Below are 27,987 nucleotides of genomic sequence, written 5' to 3'. Positions count from 1 at the left end.
GACTGCAGAGTTGTACTGGAAGAGAAGAGGCAGGTAGGAGTTGAGGACATGGAGGGAATTATTACTCAGTCAGCTGACTTTCTTATTCCTCTTGCTAGCACTAGTGTGGGAAGACTGAAAGGTGGCATTTCTCAGAAGCAGGGAGCAGAGTGGCCCTGAGCACAGCTCCCTTTCCTGTGCTTGCTTCTTTCTTAAGTTAAGAGTGCCACACGGAGTGTTTAGGATCTGGCGGAATGCTCCTTTGCCTAACTGATTTTACTCTTCGTAGGAAAGAAGTGTACGTATGGACACAAGTGCAAATACTACCATCCGGAAAGGGGCAGCCAGCCTCAGCGGTCAGTGGCTGACGAGCTGCGTGCCATGTCCAGAAACACAGCAGTCAAAACTGCGAACGAAGGGGGACTGGTGAAAAGCAACAGCGTCCCCTGCAGCACTAAGGCCGACAGCACTTCTGACGTCAAGCGAGGCGCTCCAAAGAGGCAATCAGACCCAAGCATAAGGACTCAAGTCTACCAGGACCTAGAGGAAAAGCTTCCCACCAAAAACAAACTGGAAACCAGGTCTGTACCTTCCTTAGTTAGCATACCGGCTACTTCTACCGCCAAACCCCAAAGCACTACATCTTTAAGCAATGGCCTTCCATCTGGAGTTCACTTCCCACCTCAGGATCAAAGACCACAGGGGCAATATCCTCCGATGATGATGGCAACCAAAAATCATGGAACGCCAATGCCTTATGAACAGTATCCAAAATGTGACTCGCCCGTCGACATTGGATATTACTCCATGTTGAATGCATATTCAAATCTGAGCATCTCAGGCCCACGGAGCCCTGAAAGGCGTTTCTCCTTAGACACAGATTACAGGATCAGCTCTGTCGCCTCTGACTGCAGCAGCGAAGGGAGCCTGAGCTGCGGGAGCAGTGACTCGTACGTGGGGTACAACGACCGCCCCTACGTCAGCTCCCCCGACCCGCAGCTGGAAGAGAACCTCAAGTGTCCGCACATGCACCCTCACGGCCGCCTTAACTCCCAGCCCTTCCTGCAGAGTTTCCACGACCCCTTAACCAGAGTGCAGAGCTACAGTCACGAAGAACCAAAGTACCATCACAAGCCTCCGCTCCCGCACCTGGCCGTGCGCCTGCCGCACCCGGCCGTGGGCGCGCGGTCCAGCTGTCCCGGCGACTACCCGTCCCCGCCCGGCTCGGCGCACGCCAAGGCGCCGCACCTCGGGCGCTCCCTGGTGGCCACGAGGATAGACAGCATCTCCGACTCGCGGCTCTACGACGGCTCTCCGTCCAGGCCGCGGAAGCCCCACGCCCGCCAGGAAGGGCTGGGCGGCTGGGACCGGCAGAGCTACGGGCTGGACGCGTACGGCTACCGGCAGACCTACTCCCTGCCCGATAACCCCACGCAGCCGTGCTACGAGCAGTTCACCTTCCAGAGCCTCCCCGAGCAGCCCGAGCCCACGTGGCGCGTCCCGTACTGCGGCGCGCCGCCGGCGGACCCCCCCAGGTACCAGGACAGCCGAGAAAAGATCTTCGTCAACCTGTGCAACATCTTCCCGCCCGACCTGGTGAGACTTGTCATGAAGAGGAACCCTCACATGACAGACGCCCAGCAGCTGGCTGCAGCGATTCTAGTGGAGAAATCACAGCTGGGCTATTGAAAGATGATGCATCTTTGTGGTGTTTAGTAGTTTTTTTTTGTTCAGCTTAAACGCTGAGGGAGGTTTGCTACAATAGCACATGTGATCTCCTTCTCAGCAAGGAGGTTATATAGTATCCATTTATGTGAAATACTGTATCATGGAATCTGTATGTATAGCCCCACATAGTGGAAGTATCACGGGATTGCTTTACATTCAAACATTTTTTTTTTTAAACATTTCCTTTTTAAAGCTATATATCCTTGGCTGGAAATTTTTCCAGTTTGATTTATTAGATGTATCTGTGATCTTTGATATTAATCTTTGGTGCATCAGGGGTTTATATGCAGCACTTTTTATCCTTGTTTCATGTTTTATTAACTTGGTGTTTGTCTATCAATTGCAAGCAATTACAATACCTTCAGAATGTTGAACATTTGACTAGACCTAGCAAACTATTTTTTCAAGCCAAGCTTAATTGGAATCTTTTACAGCTTTTTAAGTTATTTTTATTTGGGGAAAGTGGGCTTCTTTGTGCTATAATCATTATTTATAGAAACAAAGATTACTACAGCACTGACTTTATATTTTAAACAAAATGTAAGTTACCAGTTTATGTTGAAATGGGTAACAGTATATATTAGAATGATTTACAATATGGCACTTTTCATTGTTTTATTTTCGTTTGGATTTTTTGTGTTAAGTAATTAGTTAATTTAATATGGTTGACTTAAAGGAAAGCAGATGCAATCAATGGAAAAAATCGTTTCCATTTTTTTAAATAAAAAAGGCAAAAGCCGTTAACTGTTACAGTATATAGAGCTTTGCTATCCAGCTATGATGTGCTTCTAGACAGTAGAAATGGAATTGAATTCCTAGACTTCCATTAACCTGTATTTTTTAATGTGTTTGTTTGTCTTTTTGTTTGGGGGCACAACAATACTGGATAAAATAACCCTTTTGCAGTACTTGCCTGTTTTTAATGAATCTAATTATTCTCAATGCAACTTTTATATTTAATATACTCTTTAGCTGTCCTGGCCTGAGGTGGTTTTATGTGTTGAGGATATGCAACACTTGTTGATACTGCACTATAGAAATGGTGATGGAGGAGTTGTAAATGGTAACTTAAAATTTTTGTAAGATACTGTATATTTTCCATTTTCCTGAAGGTAATTTTTTTGGGGGGGCCTGTCATATTATTAAGGCCAGACTCTTGCCACAAATAGTGTAGTTTTAGATACAGACTGAAGTCTGTTCTCGTATTAGTAAGGGATATTTCTGGTTTCAAAGTCACGGGTTTTGCTGAGTAGATTCGTTTCTGTTGTTGGTTAGAAGAGAGATGTTGCAATCCATGGCAGACAGTTGTGTGACTGACAGGACTTCACTGTTGCCTCCAGTTTTTGAATTTTGCTTAGTTTAACAGACTCATTCTGAGCTGTTTTTGGAGTCTGCCTAGATGCCATGGTTATCCTGATTATTCTACGTGCTACAGTTTGAAGTAAAGCCCTGAAAAACCAGAAAGTACCTTTTACTGTTGATACAAATTGTATCTTTTTAACTATAAGAACTATTTTGATTTGTAGATCTAGTTAAAACACAGATGTGTAACTCTGATTAGACTTTTGGGCAACATTTTATCCCTTATTTAAATACAAATTTTTAAAGTAAAATCGAAGTCTAGAATAGGGTAGAAGATAAAAGTAACAATTTAGGTAAATAAAAGTGTCTGTCTTATAGTTTTATATATTAAAATATATTAAATGAATTTATTGGCATTTTCTTTCTCCTAAAACTTACCTAGCGTGAACTTAAAATAAAGGTAAAATGCTGCCTGAAAATAACGTCCAAGCACCTTTGACTAGTACAACATTTTCACTACTCATGTGACACTGTGTGTCACATGAAGTAGGATTTGGGTTACAGTAAATGCTTCTAAAAGGCATTGTGCATATTGACATATCCAATAATCTGAACCGTGTTCAGCAAACCTAATTCAGGAAAGTGGGGTTCACAGTCGCTGCTGCCGCCTGCGAGGTGAGGTGCCCCTCGCTGCGCCCGCAGAGGATACGGGCGCTGCCGCACACACCTGCCGCAGCGTCCTCTGAGCGACCTGCTCACTTGTGAAATCGTTCTCCTGATTTTCTCGGTCACTCTCTGTAAACAAGTTTAATGTAGACGCTAACCCAGTGCCAAAAGTAGGGTTACAAACGTGGAGTACCTTTCATTTCAGTCTTCTTCTAAGCTTGCTTTTTTTTTTTAAGTATGAAATCATTTTTAAATTGTACATGTAGGTTTTGCTTCCATTTTCTTAATTTTTTGCATTTGAATTGTTTGAAGATCTTGCCAAACTTTATTACTTTTCTTTAAGTGAGCTCTTAGGCGAAATGTATAGCACACCCTTTCATTTGACCTCCTAATGTCTGTAGCGAACCATCTGTCACTGCATCCTGGATTTTAGACTATGGCAAAACAGTGGAGCTTGCCGCTGCCTGTCCTGACATGAATAGCTCTGAGCAGCCACACTGAAATCCTTGAGTGTAACTGACTGCAAGCCAAGAAGGAGCAGTTTTCTTATGTCAAGAGGCAATCTGTACTCCTCTCCCTTTTTTGGAAGCACTGACGTTGCTTTCCGAGCTTAAGAATGAGATACAGCAATTTGGCTGACTTTAGATACAGCAATTTCTTAATTATCTAAAGCAATAAGTAAAAGGATCCATCATTAAATTAAATTCAGAGCTCATCTCAGAACTTCATTTTAGCCAAAACTTTCACTTTAATCATATCTTCAGACTGACTAACAAATAACCAGAGAGAGGTGTGTTAGTAAGTCGTGAAACTGCCAGTGGTGGTCAGCTGACAGAAGAGGAGGGATTCAGACCAGAATATTCTGCCCTGAGTAACTGACAGTTGACTGGACTTTACACAGTAACTAGCCGGTTTGTTGTCTCTGTGTCTTAGTACAGAGGGAGTTGTATTCAACTGGCCAAATTCTGGCCCTTAGTATTTCCTCCTTTCTTGCATGCGATACCCAAGTTTTCAGCCTCCTTTATATGATCCCTGTATCCTGATAGAGTGTCATTGACCTAAACATTTGAAAGAAATGCACACCAGTATAAAATATTTGATACTGGTAGAAACTTGAACTTTGTGTTTTTATGAAGATTCATTTATGAGAATATGTAATATAACTAAAAAGAGTGTTTTATATATATATATACACATACATGCATACACATTTGTTAAGAAGTATTAAAAATGGAAGAATGTTACGCTTTTGATGGCTAACTTTTCCTTAATTGAACTGTTTCTTTGAGTTATGGACGACCAAGTCTGGAGTCTGGATGACCAATGATAAGATTTGGAACCACTTGAATGGAAAGCAACTCTTTACTGGCTTTATTCCTGATATTTTTAAAGAATTATTTTAATAATTTTAATAGAATGTGTAATTTTAAAACACACAAAAAAACTTAAAGTAGTATTGCTTATACAGATAATTATTTAACATGTCTTTTATGGATGTATCTATATGTATATAGACAGTAATATATTTATGAAACAAATATACTTTATGTTGTAGTTGTTGTAATAGATGGGAGGATAGATGACTCTCATATGTCTGTGTGTGTTTTGAAAACTCTCGAGCTGTTTTTCCCCTGACTTAATGGCAATTACTCTAAGAGATATTTGCTTTTCATTATTCTTCTTGCAACTCAGCTTCCTTATTCAGGATAAATAGGATGTACAGTTTCCTGGCCATTCTTTTAGATGTGGCTCATCCATTTTATTATCACCCAGCTCCTGGAGAATTTCTGAGTGACCTAAAATCGAACAGATTATGGCTGGAGAGATCAGCTGTGTCCCAAATATGTTAAACACAGGAATTCAGCTAGTGTGTTGAGTTTTCTTGTTACACACCGAGAAAGCAGTGTGTCAGTAATAGTAGAGAAATAATTGCATTATTTTATATTGGCATGGGAAACCCTGCAGGGCAAGGGTTGACAAACCTTTTCTGTAAAGGATAGGAGAGTAAATCATCCAGGCTTTGAGAATCATATGATCCCTGTAAACCATGCCCCTCATCCCTTAAAGTGAAAGCAGCCACAGAAAATGCATACCTGAATGGGTATGGCTGTATGTCAGTAAAACTCGCAGAAAGGGGCTACAGGCCAGATTTGACCGAGGGGCCGTAGTTTGCTGATTTCTACCCTAAAGGGAGAAAAAAAAGGCATATTAAGCAGCAAATCCTGATACACATTAAGAAATCATACTTACATTTCAGTTGGCATTCAAACAAAATCCACTATTGAGAACCTTAAAAAGATTTCTCAGATAGTCACATATTAAAAGCATCTTAATTCACTTATTTTTCTGCCTGGTCACACCCATTATTTAGTAGAGTTAATTTCTTGTGTTTAACCATCCAAAAAAAGCATTCTGTAGAAAGATGTTTTAATAAGTATTGGAATTTTTTTCATGAACTTTGTACTGATAAATGGGAATCCTTACCTACCTTTTGGTATTTTAAGGGCCTCATGGACCAAAAATTCTGTTGTATTTTGAAAATTAGCATATAATTAGCCATAAAATATTTTAAAGACTGCATTTATCAGTTACAATTTTCTGCTGGTTTTTTATTTCTAAAACATGACAGATCGGCCCTTCTTTAAAAATTGTTTTAAAGAAGATCAATATGTTGTAAGTTTACATGCTGTAAACTTTATTCTGTAAAATTAAAAATTGTGACTAGTATAATTGTGAGTGCACGTGTGGTATTGTGACTCTCTATAAGAAACAAAATGTATACCTGCTTTCTCTATCCAAACCTTTAGTATAGATTTAAGACACCTTAGGACTATTCTCAGTGAATGATACTCTTAACAGGATCATGTATGGTTTTAAATTCATTGGAGTATACCACTTGAGCGTGTTCATTCACAGTGCTTTATAAATGATGTTAACATCATAAACGCACATCTGTCGGAACAGTAGTTTTGAATGTTGTCATCCACTTAAGTTGCTATATTTTCTTTTAAGATCGGAATATAACTCTAGTTTTAACGAGTGTTTACTGTTTTAATTTTTTTTTTTTCTTTTTCTTTAATGCCCTCTGTTATCCTGCTTTTTGCTTCTGTTACAATAATACTTTGTTATGTTGGGAGTGACTTTTTCCCTAAAGCTCTTAGTCTTTCAGACTGAAAAACAGTTTAAGGTTTTTACCACTTGACAAATTTGGCAGTAAAAAAAGAAATTTTGTGCATGTTTCAATTCAGTTTTATAGATAGTGTAAAATTTCATTTTTTAACCCATATATCGAATTTGCCAATTTTCTGTCTAGATATTTCAGATGAATAACAAATTGTTCATTTAATACTTTTGACCCCATTCTTGAAGCAGCTTGTGCCTCAAGGGAAGATAACATTGAACAACAATGGTTTGTTTTTATAAAGAATACGTTTTAAATATGAAGATTTTCTTCAGTTTGGGGAAATTATAAATATCTCATCTAATACAGAACACCCATCAACATGCACACTTCCACAAACATGTGGACATGGCATTGCCAGTGAACCTAGTTACAGACTTTTATCTTTTCCTTCTAGGTTTTATCCTCCCAAATCAGAGTCGTTTGCTGAGAGTAGAAATTTCAGTTTGATCCTTCAAACTTATAAGAAAACAAGGCAAAGAATATGTTTAGAATAACTGTCTGATGAATTCATGTGATTCTGTTTATTCTATGTCTGTTCTATGTGTTTGTGTAATGGGATTTTTACAGCTCCAAAAAAGCAGTATTTTAGACCTACCAGAAATCCATATCAAAATAGCTATGTGATTCTGCCACTGAGAAAAAAAATGTATTAAAAAATTCACTTTTCTTATGGTGGTTTGTTTTTGTTTCATGAAGAAACTGACATGCAGCAGCACAGAAGCCCTCTAAGTAAAAGCATCCTCCCCTCGCCCCGTGGCCGGCCTGCGTGCCTTCAGTGGCTAGTGCAGACACGTCCTCTGTAGCATCAGCACACATTCAGTATCAGCGTGTGTTAGAGCTGTGTTAGAGATTCATATGACAATCAGAATTAAATGCCAGAGACAGCTAGTCCTACCTTATGGTTCTAATAATGTTCCATCATTGATTAACTTAGGTTGCTTGTGGCTTTGCCTTGAGGCTTCTTTATCACCTCTTGTGAATCTTTGTTGTAAAGGTCTTTCTGCATCTCTCTCTTGTGTTAATCAAGTTTAGTATCTTACTAATGCTGCCCCCAATAGGTTCACTTCACTTCTTTTGTGACCGCCTGGGATTTTTCATTTCAGATAAGGTCACAGTTCTGAAATGATCTTGTGTTCTGTGTCAGTGAGAAACTGTTGTATTTCAGATAGGAGATTTCTTTTACCCCTCATTGCTTTTCAGACTTTTACTTTTCTTGTTATTTTTTTCCCTAAAGGTATACTCTGCCCGCCCGCCCCCCTGCCTCGGCCCCACTTAAACTTTTTAAGTATCTTATGTATTTAGGTAACTTGTTTCAGCTTTGTCAGCAAAGTTAATTTTTCATGTTCAACTGTGGTTGGCAGAGAACTCAGCAAATCCACATTTGCAAATCTCCCATATTAGGTGGGAGAGTCTGAGCTGAGAGTCTCAGAGTGTTAGGCTACAGTGTTGGCTAGGGCTAGTAGTTTATTTCTCCCCCACCTAGAACCTTTGTCTGAAGAGAAAAGATTCATAAACACTGATGAATCAAGTAACATTCAGGAAGAGGAGATTGTAAACAGAAACTATAATGATGAACTTATTCAAAACAAAATACCTCTAGTTGGCCCTCTCATTAGTTAGGGTATGTACTTAATATCATTTATGCCTCAGCTTCAGATGCTGTTTTTAAATTAATGATGTTCATTTGGTGTTTTAAGCCTTTTCATAAGCATTTTTTATCAGTCAGTGTTTTACAGGTTTTCTTTTAAGATCTTTAACCTTTCTTAAAAATGTATTTCTCTTAAGTTAAGAGTACAGCCTTTGGAGGCACCATCTTGCCGCATACATCCTACAGGTAGAGACGGGCATGTTACAGAGGTAATAATGTCCCAAACCCTAGGCTTGTTTAGACTAAATGAGTTAAACCCTCTGAACACGTAGATCCATAGTGTACATTTAAGGACAGCTATTGTTAGGTGAATGCGAGGTACTTAAAAACAGTCGTTTCAGATGTTTTCATGAGAGTCTTCCTGTCTATATGTTATGTTGCAGAAGAGTTGGACTCTAGCCATTAGTGTAATGAATATTCCATGCCCATGTGCCTTTCAGAAGGGACACTTTCACCTTTAAAAAATTCTTGGTACCCCATGTCCTTCTTATCCCTCTGGCTGCCTTTCTTGGCTTAAGGATTTTGTATAGTATTTTAATGAGAAACTAAATGGAATAACAAAAATAACAGTAATAAAACAGAAACCCTTCCAGAAGCTATAGTTCAATAGGCTGTGGGCTGAGCTCCAGTTTCACTCCTGAATGTGAGGCTGGGCAGACCTGTCTGCCCCTCCCCCTGACCTGTAGGAAGGGGATATTGGCCCCCGACCATCAAAACCTACAAAGCCAGTCTGGACAGAGGAGCTGGTGCTTCGTGGTTTATAACAACTGCTGCTCTTAAGGGCTTCCCTGGTGGCTCAGACAATAAAGAATCCGCCCGCAATGCAGGAGACCTGGTTTCAATCCCTGGGTTGGGAAGATGCCCTGGGGAAGGGAACAGGCTACCCATCCCAGTTGGAGAGAGAGGGCTGTGGGGAGACCACTCACATGTGAAGGTCTGGTACAGTAGATAAAGTATAATCATACGAAACAGGCATTATCCCTATTTTAGAAATAAGAAAACTAAAGCACTTGCTCAAAAGCAAATGCCTCTCTGCATGCTTCCAAACTCGTATCGTTCTGCTGCAAGACAGTAATAGGAATGAACCTATGATCATCCTAGGTGTGCTATTTTATTAAAATCTAGTTCTGAGGAATGCTACACCTGTGGCATTGTGTAGCCGCTGTACATTCTTAGACATGCTGACTTACCTGGGGACAGGGCAAGACCTGGAAAACTGCACCAGAACTTCCCTAGACCCACACCGTCAACGCTGGCTCGTGTGGAGTCATAAGGAGCCTGTCTCTTGTGGGGGAGGGAAGTTTTCCCAGAGAGCTGCGGGTCGGGAGGCCTGTGAGGACTGGCCCTGGCCCAGCTGTTAGGCCCAGGGCCCAGGCCACAGGCTCTCTGACGAGCAAAACGGTTCTGTGGTGGATGGAGGTGGTTTTTACGGTCTGCACCCCCGTCTCCACTCCTTGGCGCTCCTTGTGGGCCTCGAGAGGAAAGGCAGTACACTCATTTCTAACAGTTTCCGTCAGGCACAGGGTCGCCCTTAGGTGTCTTTTTCAAAGCCCCATTTAGCTTTCAGATTCCTGACAAGGCCTTCTGAGCACACAGCAGCTTCTGTGTGAGGCAGCTGCCATTGCCATTTTCCATGCTTTCTGCCATTTGCTTTTTCCATTTGCACAAATTCAGCATAAGATTAGAAATAGAAGTTAGATTCGTTGTCGAACAAATTCCCAGGAGAGCCGGATGAGAGGCAGAATATGGTGCTGAAAGGTGAATGAAACGTTGCGATGGGCTTCCGGCCCACCCATCCCACGGCCTCGGGTCGGCTCCGCCCTCGGGCCGCGGGCCTCGTCACCACCTCAGCCTTCAAAGCTCTCCCCTCCCCCTCCCCTCTCTAAAGATGTAATCCTCATTCACTTGAATAATTATTTCAAACAAGCCTGCGAAAAGATTAAGGGAGACGGCAAATACAATTTATGACTACACGAAACGCTATTGAGTAAACTCCAGAGGAGATGTATCGGTTTGCCGTGTCTGTTCCCAGATTAACTAACTCAGGACGAGGCGCCTCTCGCAGTTGTGAAGGCGGCGCAGGGTAAAATGCTGCAAATCATGAGGCTGGAAGGCGAGCGGAGGGAAGTGAAGGCCCCAGTCCACGCTCCGCGGCTGCGCTGAGCGGAGCTCGGGAGGTGCGGAGCTGCAGCAGGGCCCGAGGGGGCCCCGAGGAGGCCGCTGGCCCGGGGGCCTCTCGGCGACCAGGCCGCCAGGCCCAGGTTCCTCCCCGTGAGGGCGCAGAGCTTCGCACCCCGCAGCCTTTCTTCCTGCTTCTGAGTCTCCCCGCGGGGGAGCTTCCTCAGCTCTGCCCCTTCCGGCGCCCCAGCCGGAGTCCGCCTGCGGCTGAGACCATCAGGAGGCCGCGGGAAGAAGGCAGCCGCAGGCTTCCAGAGATCCTCCTCCATCTTTCTAACAGTTGACAGCCTTTTGAATCCGCTTCCCAGTTTGGGCGTGGGAAATGCCAAGCTGTTAAAGCGGAGGTGCGGGGAACCTCTGAATCCGGCCACAGGCCCTCGTTCTGGGGTTAAGATGCACAGCCACCCCAGGATCGACCAGCTCCAGTGGCCTGCGCTCGGGGAGGCGGGGCGGGGCGTGGCTCCGAACTGGCGGCCCACCTTGCAGGCCTCTGGGTCCTCTGAAACAGGTAGCCCTGTCCCCAGACTGCCTTCCTGAGCCTTCTTTGCTGAATGCGAGGCACAAGCACAATCGCCCCTCTCTGCGTGGGCTCACAGTGCACCGCCTCCCCCTGCAACCGCCGCAGGCTCTGCCCGCACAACCTTCCGCTCTGATCGATCCGACATTTCGGGGGCTAACTGTATCATCCCAGGGGGAAAGAAATGGTTTTGAGAGGCATGGGCTCTTTCAGGTTGTAAAGCAAAACCTTGTCGTTCGCAGTAATACTCTGCCAAGGGCCCGGGGCAAAGCAGAGACCCAACAGCAAGGAGAGCTGGGTGGAGGGAACCAGCGGCCAAGGGAGTCGGGGGTCCAGCCTCTCTCTGGCCCTGGGAACAGACAGCCGCTCAGTCCTGTGGGAGACGGTGTGATGCTGGGGTGGCGGGCACAGCAGCAACATTTTTTCCTCCTTTTATCAAAGGAGAACCATACATGTCTTGGATTCTGTTTTTAAATCAGTACTTCAGGCTGCTTTATGGCTGGAATTGATTCCTCTCATGTTTTACTCAGAACAGAAATGAGCATAATCTACAACTATTTGTTCCTGCCCAAGGCTGTGTGCTAGAAGAGGACATTGATCTGCGAGAATTACTCATACAGACCAAGAATGTTTTCTGGCCCCAGCTGAGTGAAGGGCACCCAGCTGACTCAGACAGCCTTGAGAACATTTGGTTCTGGAGTTTGACAAAACCAGTAAACAGAACTCCTCTCTGTTCAGTGCCCCCCGGGGCCTGTAAGTGTGGTCCCCAGTCCTGGGCCCCACCCCTGACCCAAGAATCAGACACTCTTGGCGGGTTGGGTAGGGTGGGGGATATCTGTGGTTTCACAAACCCTCCAGATGATACTGATGCTCATCAAGTTGAAAGTAAAACCACTAAGTGAAACTGGGAATTAAAGCAAAATAGTAAGCGGGTGAAACTCACAAGATCACCTCCATCACTGATGAAGCTAGTGCTGTAGAATCTGGGCTTGTGTCTAAGGCAACTGGGCTCCCTATGTATGTGTCGGTGGCTCAGTCATGTCCGACTCTTTGCGACCTCATGGACTATAGCCCGCCAGGCTCCTCTGTCTATGGAATTCTCCAGGCAAGAATACTGGAGTGGGGATCTTCTCCACCCCAGAATCCAGATTGAATCCAGATTGAATTCAGGCCTCCTGCATTGCAGTTAGATTCTAATACTGAATCCCAAATTTGACAGACACCCGTCTCGTCCGGGAGCCCGGGCCTGCCTCATTGGAACTCGGGCATGGAGGAGCCAAGATGAGGTGTGCTTTCTGGGGACATAGAACAGGAGTGGGGACACCATGCCTCTGCAAACTCACCACTCAAGCGACCTGTCCCACCTGCGTGGAAAGGAAGGAAGGGGCCCGCAGAGGCCAAGGGGGCAGAGGCCGTGCTGGAGACAGCTGTGTCTATGCTGGGCGAAGGTCGCACTGCCCGCCGGTGCATTCCTAAATGACTGGGAGTGATCGGCGTTGCTCCCTTTGGCTGCTATGCCCCTGACAGCTTGGCTTGACCAGGACTGAAGTCCAGCAGTTCACAAGGGCCTTGGCGTGCTTCACAGCATCACCCCCTCTGTTGGTGTGGGCAGTTCCTGAAGAAAAGGGGCTTGTGCTGAGGCCTCAACTCCCCACCCGTCAGTCCCAGGGCCCAGTGTAGACCTCAGTCCCTCTGTCCCTGCAGAAGAGAGCTCACGACGAGGTCCGGCCAGTTTCCTCTCCCACAGGAAGTGGGAGCTGACTATGTTGTTTCCTCAGAAGGGGTTTGACAAAGGTGGTGCTTTAGCTTGTTATCTTCATGCATTTCTTATAACCTGAAAATGAGTGAGCTTCAAACTCTCCTCAACTCCCAGCTGCCCCCATGATCAAAGAAGGCTAACTCCCTTCCTAATCCAAAGAACAGAAAGGGTCTTAGACACTTAGTCCAAACGTCTCATTTTCTGGCAGACACATCCGAGGCCCAGGGCACTGTAGGGACCCGTCCAGGGTCTTCACCATGACCCATGCCTAGGTTTGACATCCACAGGCTGAAAATCTGCAACCCTCCCCATCTCCACAAACAAGCTTGTGAGCAGCTGGTTAGATGGCATTATCTATAATTGTGTTTATCTCTTATCGCACTGTATCAGAGGCGACTGATCATTCATCCTGTCTCTTTTCTGGTATTTCCCCCTGTATCAGCAGTCACAGCCAGACCGATCTCTGTGTGGAAGGATCTGATGGCAGCACGTGGGAATTTGCTGTGGGAGCAGCGGCCCGCGCTGTGCCTCCTTTCCCTGCTGGCCTGAAACCTCGGGGTCAGCGATGGATCTATTAAAAGGTGAAAGTAAGGACATACCTGGCATGACTGTTTGGATTGTTACCTGATCAGTGGTTCAAAGGCCCCAACCAGGTGATTTCCTCAAGTGTTTCTGTCTGCATTGTTTTAACACATAACAGCAGTCTCTCAAGTGCTGCTTGAGAACCCTGGCCACAGGATCCCAGCTTCGGGCTCCACCGCACCCCCAGGCCTTAAGGCCCAACGCTGCTACACCACCTGCCGCTCGTAATCAAGGAGCAGCCTGGGAAACCACAGTGATAAGAAACCACACAAAGTATGTGGTTATCTTTCAAGTTATAAAAAATGCCTGATAAAGCAAAGACTTCAAATAAACTATGAGAACAGTCTGGGAACAGGTATTTCTTGAAAGTTGACAAAGGGCATAACAAAAAAGTTGTTTCCTTTGTGTCCCCTTTGGAAGGGCACTGTTTCTGAAATAACCAGACTTACTTAGTGCCCTTGAAAAACATCAGGAACAGATTCAATGTCATGCTGGCATATTTTGTGTCGTTTTTCTGAAAGTCTTTAAGAGGTGATTTTGGGCCTGCCCCGCGAGCACCTGTCATATAATTGAAGCACAATACATTCTTGAAGGATGTAAGAGTGGCTATTGAAAAAGCTGACTCCTGTTGCAACCTGTCACCCAATCCTCTGAGCTTCAGTCCTCAGACATTCAAGCCACCCTGCAGTGTCAGGAATAGTGCCACCTAGTGAATTAATAATGTGGCTTCACGTCCCAGCTCTGCCACCACACCCCTCAGCCTTCTTTCTCAAACACTGGCCAACTCCAAGCTAACACTCTGTGAAATCAGAGAAGACAAGAAGCTGAGACAGGGTAGGCAAGCCCGCTGGTCAGTAGGGCAGTTCCTCGAGAATGTGGTAGTCACCGCCTACCAGCAGTGTGCAGAACCAAGCAGAAACTAGTGCCCCAGGCTGATGTTAGAATATATTTATTGCTACATTTATGTACAGTTATACAAACAGCCAGGAATGAAAGAGAGTGTTGCAACAATTGTTCCAGATTCCACAGATGTGTGCCAGGAAACAGAGCTGTATACCACTGAGTCTGCTCTTGGTTCAAAGCCAAAAATGTCACATACATTTTTTTTTTAATGGAAAGTTCTTGGAAATCCTCTCAGTTTATCCCTCCTTACAAGCTAGTCATGCAGAAAAAAGTGGGTTCTCAGAAGCCTATGCCTTCAGGCATCTGTTGTGAAGATGGAGCCTTGAAGACAGGATGCTGGCTTAGGACTTTCGGGTGCAGTGCAGAGCTCCCCCGTCCTGGCCCAGCTCTCTAAGCTCTGTCCTTAGGAAAGACAATCGAGAAGGGTGGGGAGAGAGACAGAATAGCAAGAAAAGGGAAGCCAACAGTCGACTGAGGTGTGGAAAGAACCATCAACAAGAGCCCTGACTGGGGGAACATTCGTCCCTCGGGCTCCAGCTGAGATTCTGGACTTTGGGGGAGAGAGACGTTCAAATCATCAGGCATGTCTTGGTATGACCTTATCCTAAAGCTCGCCATGTGTCAGATGCCAGGGACCTGCACGAAGACACAGAAAGTGAACAGGAAAATTAGGCAAGAGAGAAGAAAATGAAACTTTTCTATATCACCATAATACGGATGAAAAGGGCACACCCTGAACACCTTTCCAGTGACACATGGCCAAGGCTGAGTTTACTGCTGAATTATGAAGGGGGATGGAATGCCACAAAGGAAACACAATAATGTACACACTGCAACCAAACAAAGGTGGTTCCCCAGACTCTACACTCTGACCCCAGTCTTGCTAGAATTACTTCCGTTTCTCAGAAGGAATCTAACATGATAGATCTTGCAGTGTTCAGATCCAGAATCTTGACCCAGATATGAGATCATGGTATAAACAAACTCCCCTTCATGTCACATTCTGATAAGCCTTTGTATGTGAATCACAAGAGAAGAAGCTGAGCAGCCCGTGAGACAGGTGTGCCCAAAGGATCAGTCACTTTATTTTCACCAGTTCTGTCTTACCCACCTCGGGCCACTCCCCCTCCCCCACCACCAGGGGTCCAGGAAAGGTCATCAGATCAGGTCTCACACAGCCTCCTAAGCCAAAATCAGCCTAGCACCTCAGAGAAATGACAAGGCCTAAAGGTTGAGAACAAGAAGCCTGTGGGTCTGAATGCACCAGACAACCAGAGGCCTCTGGGGCTGATTCATGACTCAGATACAGCCTGTCACCCGAAGCTGTAGGTGTTCTATCCCTGAAGACACCTGCCAGATATAGTTTGTTGGTCCATGGCTATCCATATCATCTCTAATTCCTTGCCATCATAATCCCTCAGGACCACTCAATCACAAGGAAGAGGGTGAGGATTCTGACAGAGAAATCCGCAGGACTAGAAACCTGTCAGAAGTCCCTGTTTTTTCCTTGGGTCAATAACACTATAATCAGCTAAGGAGGGGCCCAGCTGTTCTTCTGAGGCGGACAACTGTGTGACTTTTCAAGCTGAAGGATGTGGTGATTGCCAACTCCCTTGATCTTTTAATAAATCTGTCTTTGGACAATTGAAAATGTCGGTCATTTGATCTGACTTTTCGTGTGAGTCATGCAGAAACTTTCTTTTCCTATGTCCGATGGCAATAGCAGAGTTAAACTCACTCAAAGGATTCACTCTAAAAAGCAAAAATGTTGATGTGTGAAAATCAATGAGGAAAAATTGCAAAACATCTGGAAAATTTCAATTGGAAGGATTTTGTTGGTGGTGGTGTTCATTCGCTCAGTCATGTCTCAGACTCTTTGCGACTCCACTGCAGCATGGCAGGCTTCCTTGTCCTTCACCATCTCCTGGAGCTTGCTCAAACTCATGTCCATTGAGTCGGTGATGCCATCTAACCATCTCATCCTCTGTCGTCCCCTTCTCCTCCTGCCTTCAATCTTTCCCAGCATCACGGTCTTTTCTAATGAATTGGCTTTTCGCATCAGGTGGTCAAAGTATTGAAGCTTCAGTTTTAGCATCAGTCCTTCCAATGAATATTCAGGGTTGATTTCCTTTAGGATTGACTAGTTTGATCTCCTTACAGACCCTCAAGAGTCTTCTCCAACACCACAGTTCAAAAGCATCAATTCTTTGGCACTCAGCCTTCTTTATGGTCCAACTCTCACATCCATACATGACTACTGGAAAAACCATAGCTTTGACTAGACAGACCTTTGTCAGCAAAGTAATGTCTCTGCTTTATAACATGCTCTCTAGGTCTGTCGTAGCTTTTTTTTTCAAAAAGCAAGCGTCTTGTAATTTCATGGCTGCAATCACTATCCCCAGTGATTTTGGAGCCCAAGAAAATAGTCTCTCACACTGTTTCCATTGTTTCCCCATCTATTTGCCATGAAGTGATGGGACCGGATGCCATGATCTTAGTTTTTTTAATGTTGAGTTTTAAGTGAGCTTTTTCACTCTCCTCTTTCACCTTCATTAAGAAGTTCTTTAGTTCCTCTTCACTTTCTATCGTAAGGGTGGTGTCACCTGCTTATCTGAGGTTATTGATATTTCTCCTGGCAATCTCGATTCGAGCTTGTGCTTCTTCCAGCCCAGCATTTCTCATGATGTATTCTGCATAGAAGTTAAATAAGCAGGGTGATAATATACAGCCTTGACATACTCCTTTCCCAATTTTGAACCAGTCCATTGTTCCATGTCCGGTTAACTGTTGCTTCTTGACCCGCATTCAGGTTCTGCAGAAGGCAAGTAAGGTGGTCTGGTATTCCCAACTCTTTAAGAATTTTCCAGTTTGTTGTGATCCACAGTCAAAGGCTTTAGCTTAGTCAATGAAGCAGATGTTTTTCTGGAATTCGTTGGCTTTTTCTATGATCCAACGAATGTCGTTAATTTGATCTTGGGTTCCTCTGCCTTTTCTAAATCCAGATTGAACATCTGGAAGTTCTTGGTTCACGTACTGTTGAAGCCTGGCTTGGAGAATTTGAGCATTACTTTGCTAGCATGTGATATGACTGCAATTGTGTGGTAGTTTGAATATTCTTTGGCATTGGCCTTCTTTGAGATTGGAATGAAAACTGACCTTTTCCAGTCCTGTGGCCACTGCTGAGTTTTCCAAATTTGCTGGCACAAAGAGTGCAGCCTTCCACAGCATCATCTTTCAGGATTTGAAACAGCTCAGCTGGATTTCCATCACCTTTGCTAGCTTTGTTTGTAGTAATGCTTCCTAAAGCACACTTGAGTTTGCAGTCCATGATTTTCGGCTCTAGGTGAGTGATCAAACCATCCTGGCTATCCGGGTCATTAATATCTTTTTTGTATAGTTCCTCTGTGTATTCTTGCCGCCTCTTCTTAATATCTTCTGCTTCTGTTAAGTCCACATAGCTTCTGTCCTTTATTGTGTCCATCTTTGCATGAAATATTCCCTTGGTATCTCTAATTTTCTTGACGAGATCTCTAGTCTTTCCCATACCATTGTTTTCCTCTATTTCTCTGCATTGTTCACTTAGGAAGGCTTTCTTATCTCTCCTTGCTATTCTTTGGAATTCTGCATTCAGATGGGTATATCTTTCCTTTTCTCCTTTGCCTTTCATTTCTCTTATTTTTCAGCTGTGTGTAAGGCCTCCTCAGACAGCCATTTTGCCTTTTCACATTTCTTTTTCTTGGGGATGGTTTTGATCACTGCCTCTTGTACAGTGTTCCGAACCTCTGTCCATAGTTCTTCAGGCACTCTCTATCAGATCTAATCCCTTGAATCTATTTGTCACTTCCACTGGATAACTGTAATGGGTTTGATTTAGGTCATACCCGAATAGCCTGGTGGTTTTCCCTACTTTCTTCAATTTAAGTCTGAATTTTGCAATAAGGAATTCATGATCTGAGCCACAGTCAGCTCTGTCTTGTTTTTGCTGACTGTATAGAGCTTCTCCATTCTTCTGCAAAGAATATAATCAATCTGATTTCATTATTGACCATCTGGTGATGTCCATGTGTAGAGTCATCTCTTGTGTTGTTGGAAGATGGTGTTTGCTATGAGCAGTGTGTTCTCTAGGAAAAACTGTTAGCTTTTTCCTTGCTTCATTTTGTACTCCAAGGCCACACTTGCCTGTTATTCCAGGTATCCCTTGACTTCTTACTTTCCAAAATGGAAAAGAGTTACATAAATTCAGACACTGGAAGAAATGGTTTAAAGATGAATAGCTAAGAACAGCATTATTTGTAGCAATCTATGGATTGTTCAGAACATGTTTTAACCAAGGATTTTAGCTCAAATATCAGGAATAAGATTAACTAGATTCTATGGAGTCACAAACAGCTACATGCCTTTCAAAACAAGCCCTTCAAGTGGATTTGAAAACAATGAAAATATTTGGGGGATGTCAGAGATTCGTGAATGACCTTAAACTCAATTCATAGCAATCCAGAAGTCAAGGTAATTAAAAAGAATGAAATAATGCCATTTGCAGCAACACGGATGGAACTAGAGATATTGTACCAAGCAAAATAGGTTAGAAAGACAAATACCGTATGATGTCACTTACATCTGAAATCTAAATATGACACAAATCTATAAAACAGAAACAGACTCACAGACAGACAGAATAGACTTGTGATTGCCAGAGGGGAGTAAGAGTTGGGAAGGGAAATACTGGGAGTTTGGGATCAGAAAATAAATAAATATCAAGGCCAAACAAGCAAATCATTTCCAAAAATTATCCAGGCTAAGTGAAAATATATCACCATGTGTTTAATGTCACATGAAAAGAATTAAAAAATAACAGACAGTTATTCCACATCTTAAAGTATTGTCTCCAATGTATTCACACTGAGTTTTGTGTGTAGGATTTGGGGAGGTTTAAACAGCAAGTTGGGGGGACTCAAATGTACCATTCAAGATCTATAAGATAAACTGTACTGCTGTAGTTTTATTTAGAAATGCGATGAGTCGAAACATAACTTTGAAACAATTTTTTATGGTAATCACGTTGATCAATGATTTTTAAATGTTTCCAAATTGCGATCAATGCACAGTACTAATCTGGTTTATGAACCAATTCTGGAATTCTTAAATATATAGGTATGACACTTCATTTTTAAGTATATCTGAACATTTTTTCAAATAAGAAGAAAAAAAATCCTACCAGCAGCACACAAGTATCATATGTGTGAGCTGGCACAGTGATACTCTACATCAAGAAGGCTCTTTCACAAAGTAAGAGAACAGTCTAAGGTAGCATGTCTAATCACCTCACGAAGATTACAGCTAAAATCTCACTGTAGTAAACTCTATCTGACCTCAACATTCTTGACTGGCAAAGAGCCAAAGAGAGGCAAACACCTGAGAAAGAATCTAGAGTGGGTGAGATTAGGAGCTGCACAGGGAGGGCTGGATCTGGGTCAGCTCTTTGGACTGGCATTTCACTAGACGAAAGGCTCGGGGCTGTGGGTGCACAGACTCAGGTTTTATGGGGTCCTGCCAGCATTTCTGAAGTGGCAAGGGTGTGGCAGGTCTACTGGGAAGCTGTTACCAGTTGTACTTACCCAGTGAGAAAGCCTTCTTCCTAACTGTTACATTTGCTTTATACTGCTTTGGCAAGAACGCATCTGGAACAACGCATACAGTTTGGGTCCCCACCTTTTAAAAGAGACATAGAAAGGTTAGAAAGCATTTCAGCAAAAGAACACAGAAGGAAGCCAGCGCTGCAGTACAGAAGCCAGAAGCACCCTTGTCCCCTGCATTCTGTAGAGCCGTCTCGGTAACCAAACTGCCAAAGCAATCTTTTTCCTAATCTTTAACCTCTAACTTCTCTTTTTCAATCACTTCTGAATCTCCACAATTATTACAATGTGAAAATAAGAACAACTTTCAATCTCCTTTTTAAAGAGACACTAGAAAAAAAAAATAAAGAGATGCTAGAATTCTCATAGTTGCAGCCATTCTGCACAAACTAGTCTTAGTCTTATGACTAGGGAGAATGGAAAATATTGTTTATCATATCTTCTATGCTTGAGGGTTAAGCAATTGGAAATGCAGTTACTGATAGCTCTATCTTATAAGCGGGTTATTTATCAAAAGGGCAGCTGTGGTGGGCTGTTTCCCATGGAAACCATGTTACGGATGACTAGTTTGGTTTCCAAGCAGTTTAATGCATGAGCCTTTGTAGTAAAATACAGTAGAACTCTCAAACTTGGATAAAGGAACACAGAAACAATGAAACAAAGGAGTTTTACAATTTATTCTTTATAGTGAATTTTGATGTTAAATGGGCAGAATTAATTACAGGGTGATTAAGTAGTATTTGAAATTTAAGAACACTTCACAGAAAATTTTAAGTATTTTCAAAGACTTTGAAGGTTAGTAGAGCTGGCACTTTATTGCATGAAATTCCATGCTACAATGTATTGCTGTATATTTTCCCCTAGTAGCCAGTGCTGTTCTCATCATTCTTAACCATGAGGCAGATTTACAGTACCCATAAAGCAACAAAATGGGAGAGAAGGAAAAGGAAGGAAAAGAGAATGATTTGCATGAGTATACTGAAAAAAATTTTCCTAAGAGCAAGAAAAAGGAGGAATGGGGAGTAAAGTGAATATTATGGTATAAGAAAAATAAAAATAAAAATAAATGAGGGGTTACAGTTATAACAGAGAAAACCATGCATGCAGTTGCCTAAAAGGTGAAGAGTACCAGAAATGCTGAAAGCTCGTCACCAGGTGGCACCATAAAATTAAAAGCCCTCTAAGAAAAACAGCGACCTTGATGGGGATGGGAGCTGTGAGAGGTACAGACAAATCAGAGAGGCAACATTCACAATACAGGTGACTCTCTGTTCATGGAGTGCCAAGCCATAGGTTAGGATGTAAATCATACTAAGTTATCCTGAGAATGAAATTTGGTTTAATTAACATTCTAAAATTCTACTAATTCAATATGCTAACAAAAAAAGCACACACACACATTATCTCAAAATACACAGAAATTGCATTTGACAAATTTTAAGTATATTTTTATTTAAGAAAAACTCTTGGCAAAATAGGCATATACATATAAAGAAGTGTCATTAACCTGATAAAGGTCATCTACCAAAACAGCAAACATATGTCACAGCAAATGTAAGAAGGATCTTTTTAAATCAGAAATGAGGTGCATGCATGTTCTACATTGTACCAAAAGCTTTAGTCAAATCAAGTTGGTAGGTAAGCAAAAGAAGTTATATGGAATGAGAAGACAGGCTGAGAATGGTATTAACTGCAGAAGATGCCTATTTATGCAGAAAGCCCAAAAGACTTCACAAATTATGAGAAATAGTAATAATTGAGCAAGATTCTTAAATATAAGATCAGCAAACAAAACTCAACCTCATGTTTATATACCAGTCACAAATAGTTTTAAAATGTAACTACTAAAAAGATAGTAAAAATAAGATGCTTAATAAGTCTAACAAAAGAAACAGATGATCTTAATGGAAAATTTTAACTTTACTGAAAAGTATTAAGGAAGACATAAATAAATGCAGAGATATTACATATTCATGACTAGGAATACTTAACTATTATACAGATGGAATTTTTTTCCAAATTAATCTATTAGTACGTTTCCACCAAAAGGTTTTTCCCCCATAGTATTTAAACTAATTCTAAAATTTATGTAGAATAATAAGAAAGAGTCAAAACTAGTCAGAATTTTATTATCAAAACAAGGTGGAGAAACTTTAAAACGGGCAAAAAAAGTCATTTCAAAGGAGACATGAAAGGTCCATAAATTTAAGAAAAATTCTGAACTATATTAGTAATCAAGAAAATGCAAACTAAAAGCACGTTTTAAACCTTTCAAACTGGCAAAAAGTTAAAAATCTGGTGATATCAAGTGTGCTCAAGTCAATGTGGATATAGTCTTCCTTTGGATCACAAGTTGATGCTTACATAGAAAAGTTGAAGATGCCCCTGTAACTGATCAATTCCCCTTCCTAGGTGCAGATATTGTTGCTCACATTACTAGGAAATGTGTTCAAGAAGATTTCAGGCTATATTGTTTATAAAATAAAAAATACTAGAAACAATCCAAGTGGGCATCATTAGGGCAGTGGAAAAATTGTAGCGCACTCATGAGACAGACACCTTCAGAGCAGTGAAAATGAATGAACACAGCTATGTTCATCAAAACAGATGTGTGTGTGTGCAATCAAAATTAGGTAAAGTTCCTATGCATGCAAAAGAAGACATTACTTGTAGATATAAACAGTTAAAATTGAAGAAAAGGGTGATGTGATAGGGGAGGAATACAGAATGCCAAAGTGACTGGCAATATACTATTTTAAAACCTGATGCCTGAGTATTATATATATATATATATTTACTATGTATAGTAGTATTACACTACTAGTATAATATTATGTAAGAAAATATACTATATATAAATAATATATTTCTTTGTTCATATTTCTCCTAGGCACATTCCTTTTCTTAAACCTGTTGAAAAGCACTCTCTTGTTTGTATATGTTTAAAACTTCCAGAAATCGATGGAGGAAAATACTATAATAGGGAGTTATAAATTTGGTTCCAATTATCTTTGGTCTTTTAATCATTAGAACTTGAAGATCTCAAACCCTCTAGGTAAAGAAGTCAATAGCTACTCTGAGGACACTGAGAAAAGCAGCAACTGTGTTATTCCCACAGGGTCGCACACCCTCATTCTAAATAAGTGATTCTCAAAGTATGGTCCCAGAACAGTAGCATCAGCCTCCTGGTTAAAGATCCAAGTTCCTGGGCCCCACATAGACCTGCTGAATCAGAAACTTTGGGAGGGAGGAGCCCTGCAAATCAGCATTTTAACAAAGTCTGCAGCTGATTCTGATGTGCCCAGTTTGAGAATCCTTGCTGAAAATTTTTCAAATTTATAAGGAAATCTCCTCATTATTACAAAATAAAACCCCTCTACCATGAAATAAACAGTCTAGACAGCTGCGAAAGCCGCATCACTGGCCCTTAGAAGAATGTGATGGTTTTTTAAATCCTTTAATATGGGATCAGCAAACTATGGCTCAAGGACAGTCCAGCTCATCAATTTTTTTGTTGAGACCATGATTTAAAAGTCAAAAGATGATTTCATGACACGTAAAATTATAAGAAGGTTGGATTTCAGTGTCTGTAAATGAAGTTTTACTGGAAAGCAGCCAGGCTCCTTCACTCACATACACCTATGGCTGCTCTCCTGCCAGAACAGCGGGGCTGTGAAATGTGACAGAAACTATCTGGCACAAGAAGTTGAAAATATTAAAAAGAAAAAAGAAAAGAAAAGAAAATATTTAACATGTGGACCTGAAAATATTTAATACCTTTACAGAAAGTTTAACTCCTACTTTTTTCAGTAATTACAGTCCACTAACCTCAAAGCGAAATACAATTCTAGTGATTTTTCTCCAAAAAGTACAATATCCCTTTTAATTCCACAGGCAAAAATCTAATAGTTTGAAAGTATTCTTAGGAAAGTTAAATCAGATCCATTTTTTATCGACAAGGTAAAGCAAATAACCCACACAGAGCATCTGAAGAATGTTTTTAATTATGCTTTCTCTGTCTTCAAATATTCTAAGTGACCAAAAAAAAAAAACGGCTGGTGAATTTTAATGAAATATTCCATCACCTTTAGCTCTGGAAATTAGTTTAGAAATCTCCGTAGGCATTTCCTCATGGCTCACTTAAAGTGTGAACTCGTCTCAAGGCTGGAGAGACTTATTTCTCAGGCATTCACACTGCAGCCACCTTGCTCCACGGCTCCTCTTTGGCTGAAACTCTCTAGGCAATCTGATCCTCAGTCTCTTGACTTTTTTCTAGACCAAGTTCACTTGTTACTGAAGTCCTGCTCACCAAATTCCAGAAATATATTTTATTTAACATCTATCAACTAGCTGAAACGGCCTGTTTCTAGCCATAACCACCTTCATCTCAAATTTTATTTTCCACCAGATTTCTAAGATCCCTTGAGCGTAGACCCATTTGATTTTGAGGGTTTTTTTTTTTTTTTTTTTTTTTAAAATCAGGGGAAAGCGCGAACGTAGTCCCGCACTACCACAAATTATGCAGTCGAGTTTCCCACATTTGGGGAAATCACAGGGGTCAGCACATCCGGAGTGCAATGGATAAGCCTCGCCCTGGGAAAACCACCTTCGTGATCATGGTATCTCCCCTGCCAGGTGATTTTGAGGGTTTTAACACTCAATAAAAGGACGTTTTCTTACCCTCACAAGAACAAATCACATATTTCAACTTAAAATCCTTAAGCCATACTCACCTTTTCTTGAAAACAAGAGCACTAAGCTCTTCACAGGTTGGCGTTACTAGCCCACATGAGAAGTGGACTAAGTCTGGTCTCCAATTTGATGGGGTTTGGTCTCCAGGTCAGTGTTACTCTGTATTCAGTATAATATTTAGGGCATTCTTCTTTACCTTTAAGTTATGCAGACAGGAAAATCCTCCAAAGGACAGTCATGTGAAAATGTCCCGATTGGAAACTTAACCCTTTATAGTTTTAAAAAACAGCGGGAGGGCAACTTTCAATTCAAAGAAACCCAAACCCAAGGCACACTCTGCCATTACAGTGGCCTTTGGGCAAGCTTTGTTTGTCAGTCGCTCAATCTCGTCTGACTCTCTGGGACCCCATGGACTGTAGCCTGCCAGGCTCCCCTGTCCCTGTAATTCTCCAGGAACACTGGAGTGGGTTGCCATTCCCTTCTCCAGGGGATCTTCCCCACCCAGGGATCAAACCTGGGTTTCCTGTGGGTTCTTTACTGTCTGAGCCACCAGGGGAGCAGGTCACTGAAGTCTGAAATGGGATAGCGCACCTACCTTCAAGGACGCCTGCAGCATTTACGGCATCCTTGTACAGATTAGAAAAGGGTGTCCCTCCCTCCAGGCACATGGTCCCAAGGTGCACACTTGTCTGGCACACACTAAATTTGCACGTCTGTCCCTCCACTTCTGCCCTGTGCTTCTGTGCGCTCCTTGAGATCTGGCTCCTTTCCAACTTCATCGCACAGATAATGCTCCCTCAGGCTCACTTAGCTCTGGACATACTGCCCTCTTTCCTGTTCCTTGAACCAGTTGATGCCCTTTCTTGCCTCAAGTTCTTTGCACATGCTTTTCTCTCCCCTTGGAATACTTTGAAGCAAAGCTTATAAAGCAGTGTGCAGTGGGCCACTTCTGGAGAACAGACACATTGTTTGGCTTGCAAAATGTTTTCTAAATGTTTTGAAATAAATGACATGCAAACTTTGGGAGATTTCACATAACATTACATTTCTACTTAAATGTTTAAAGCATTATTCTTTGGACACTTTTTAAAAAAGGTGTTTGCAGGCTTATCCTGGAGAATCAGAAGGGACAGCAGCACTGAGGGTACTGCTTTGAGGAGCTGAGCCCTCTCTGAACAGGCGTGGATTCCCCATCAGGCCCACTGTGCTCATCTGATCTTTCTGGGCATTTACCTTTGCTGTCTTGATTTACTTTAAAATCTTTTTTTTATATGCCACTTCCTCTCAGAGACTTTTTCCGACCTTCCTACTCTAATTATCATTTTTTCCCCAACTCACTCCCTTGTTCCTTTGAAAGTATTAACATAGATTTGTTGCTCTTATAGGTCAAAGATGGTTGAACATCATAAATTTTACATGATTCAATCTAAAACAATTTAAAACTTTTAAATTATTCTGCATGTGTGTTTCATGTTTTACCACAGAAAGTAAGCCCATTGATAAGGATCTAGTCTTTTTCACTATTATATTCCCAGTGATTAGTACATAGTACCTGGAAGGTACCAGGTACTAAAATATTCGGGTGAATAAATGCAAGGGCTCCTCCACAAAAGTTCCTTAGTAGCTCCAGAACATACATAAAAGCCATCTTAACCTGTCTTCAGGTCCCTAGAAGTAACCCAGGTGGACTTTCCTAACCCACAGCCCAAGGCAGCTCTACTGTCTAGCCCCTGCTCAACTCTAGAGCTGGCTTTAGTCTCAGACTTCATCAGTCTCTGCTTACATAGATGATGCCCCTGGTTTTAGCATTGGAAATTACTCTTAAGGTACACTTTTTTCCTTAACCCATGTGTGAACCAGCCTTGAGAATACCACTGGACATCCACAGCCCATGGGGTCAGTCGGATAGAAATTAGCGACTGAATAGGTAGTTCCAGCATACCCCCTTGTCTAGAGGTTTTTGCACATAACTCCTGCTATCTGGATGGCCCTCCTAGCTTTGCCTCTCACCGCCAACCACCAACTAACTCATCCTGAAAGACTTGGCTCCTCCAGCAAGCCGTCCACCAAGATTAGATGCCTTCCTTCTAAGCTCCCAGAATTCATCCACCCCATTTTTAATAAAAATACACATCAACATATATATTGAAATATAAAAATATATGTAAAGTACATTGGGTAGGAAGTGCCACATAGAAAAGCAGTTAAAAGACATAGGTAGGGAATACTGGGGCAAAGCGCAATTTTAAATAAGGTGGTAAAGGGATGGCCACACTGAGGTGACACTGAAGCAAAATCCTGGAAGTGGTAAGGAAGCACATCGTAAAAATATCTAGGGAAAAAGCCATTCTGGACTGAGGTCAACAGCAGCACTGGCTAGCTTAGAGGATAACAACGAAGCCAGCTGACCTCAACTCAGTGAGAATGGGGAAATCAGCAGATGAGGTCTGAGAGTGACAAGCGATCAGATCTTGGGCTCTGAATGGCCACTGAGAGGGATATAGCTTTTACTGAGATGTAAAAGGTCTGGGGGTTATTTGGGCATAAGTGACAGGATCTGACTTACCTTTCTAAGGCTACTGTCTTCACAGACTGTAGCAGAGCAAGAGAGGACGCCAGAAAACCCATCAGAAGGCAACAACACTACAAGCAATCCGTCTGTGGGATGGGGTGACAGCTGTGGAGGGTGTATGAATGGTTATTTTTTTAATGTATTTTTGAATGTCGGACCAACAGGTTGGTGATTAGATTGGGTGTGGATTAACAGAGGAAAAGAAGAATCACATTACAGTCAAGGTTTGGGCCAGATCCATCGAAACGAGGGCGGGAGAAGCGGAAGGCTGAGGCAGAAACGAGTGGGTGGGAGGAGGAGGAAGATCTCGAATTTAGCTTGATGTAACAAGTTTGAGATGCCTATTAGATATCAAAGTGGAAATATCAGGTAAACAGACACACACATCTGGAGTACAAGGGAGAGGGTTTTGGCTAGAGATTTGTTTTTAGCATACAGATGCTATCTCAAGCAACAACACTGGATGAGGTCACTAAGACAGCCAAGTACTGTAGACAGGGCACGCCTGGGCCCTGGTACACTCCAACACTTAGAGGCTGAGGTTCCCTGAACCTCACTTACTCAAACACACACATACTTTCCAGCAGTAGACCACAAACTCTTCATGCTCAGGACAACCTATTTTATCTCTACAGACTTAGCAC

The 27,987-nt window shown here is 42.3% G+C and overlaps 2 protein-coding genes and 1 non-coding gene across 7 annotated transcripts in view; 1 reads left to right on the top strand and 2 right to left on the bottom strand.

The window, feature by feature from the left end:
• ZC3H12C (zinc finger CCCH-type containing 12C) overlaps positions 1-2,615 on the top strand; it is a 64,071-nt gene extending 61,456 nt beyond the window's left edge. For all 5 annotated transcript variants that reach the window (XM_065944129.1, XM_065944127.1, XM_065944131.1 and 2 more), the window contains one exon: positions 269-2,615. In XM_065944129.1, the coding sequence (XP_065800201.1) occupies positions 269-1,668 (1,400 nt within the window). In that variant the 3' untranslated portion in view covers positions 1,669-2,615. The remainder of the gene's footprint in view (positions 1-268) is intronic.
• An 11,940-nt stretch (positions 2,616-14,555) lies between these two features.
• Positions 14,556-27,987, bottom strand: part of RDX (radixin) — a 102,128-nt gene continuing 88,696 nt past the window's right edge. The window contains exons 15-16 of the mRNA XM_065945288.1: positions 20,062-20,155; positions 14,556-15,082 (exon numbers count right to left, since the gene is read on the bottom strand). Of these exons, the coding sequence (XP_065801360.1) occupies positions 20,089-20,155 (67 nt within the window). The 3' untranslated portion in view covers positions 14,556-15,082; positions 20,062-20,088. The remainder of the gene's footprint in view (positions 15,083-20,061; positions 20,156-27,987) is intronic.
• Positions 24,559-24,722, bottom strand: LOC136176158 (U1 spliceosomal RNA). The gene has a single exon (XR_010664533.1). It is a non-coding gene; the product is annotated as a U1 spliceosomal RNA (small nuclear RNA).

The sequence above is a fragment of the Muntiacus reevesi genome, chromosome 9 (genome assembly GCF_963930625.1).
Source record: "Muntiacus reevesi chromosome 9, mMunRee1.1, whole genome shotgun sequence".
Taxonomy (NCBI): Eukaryota; Metazoa; Chordata; class Mammalia; order Artiodactyla; family Cervidae; genus Muntiacus; species Muntiacus reevesi.
The sequence above is the reverse complement of the archived record's forward strand: the minus strand, read 5'-3'. Positions and strand labels throughout refer to the sequence as shown.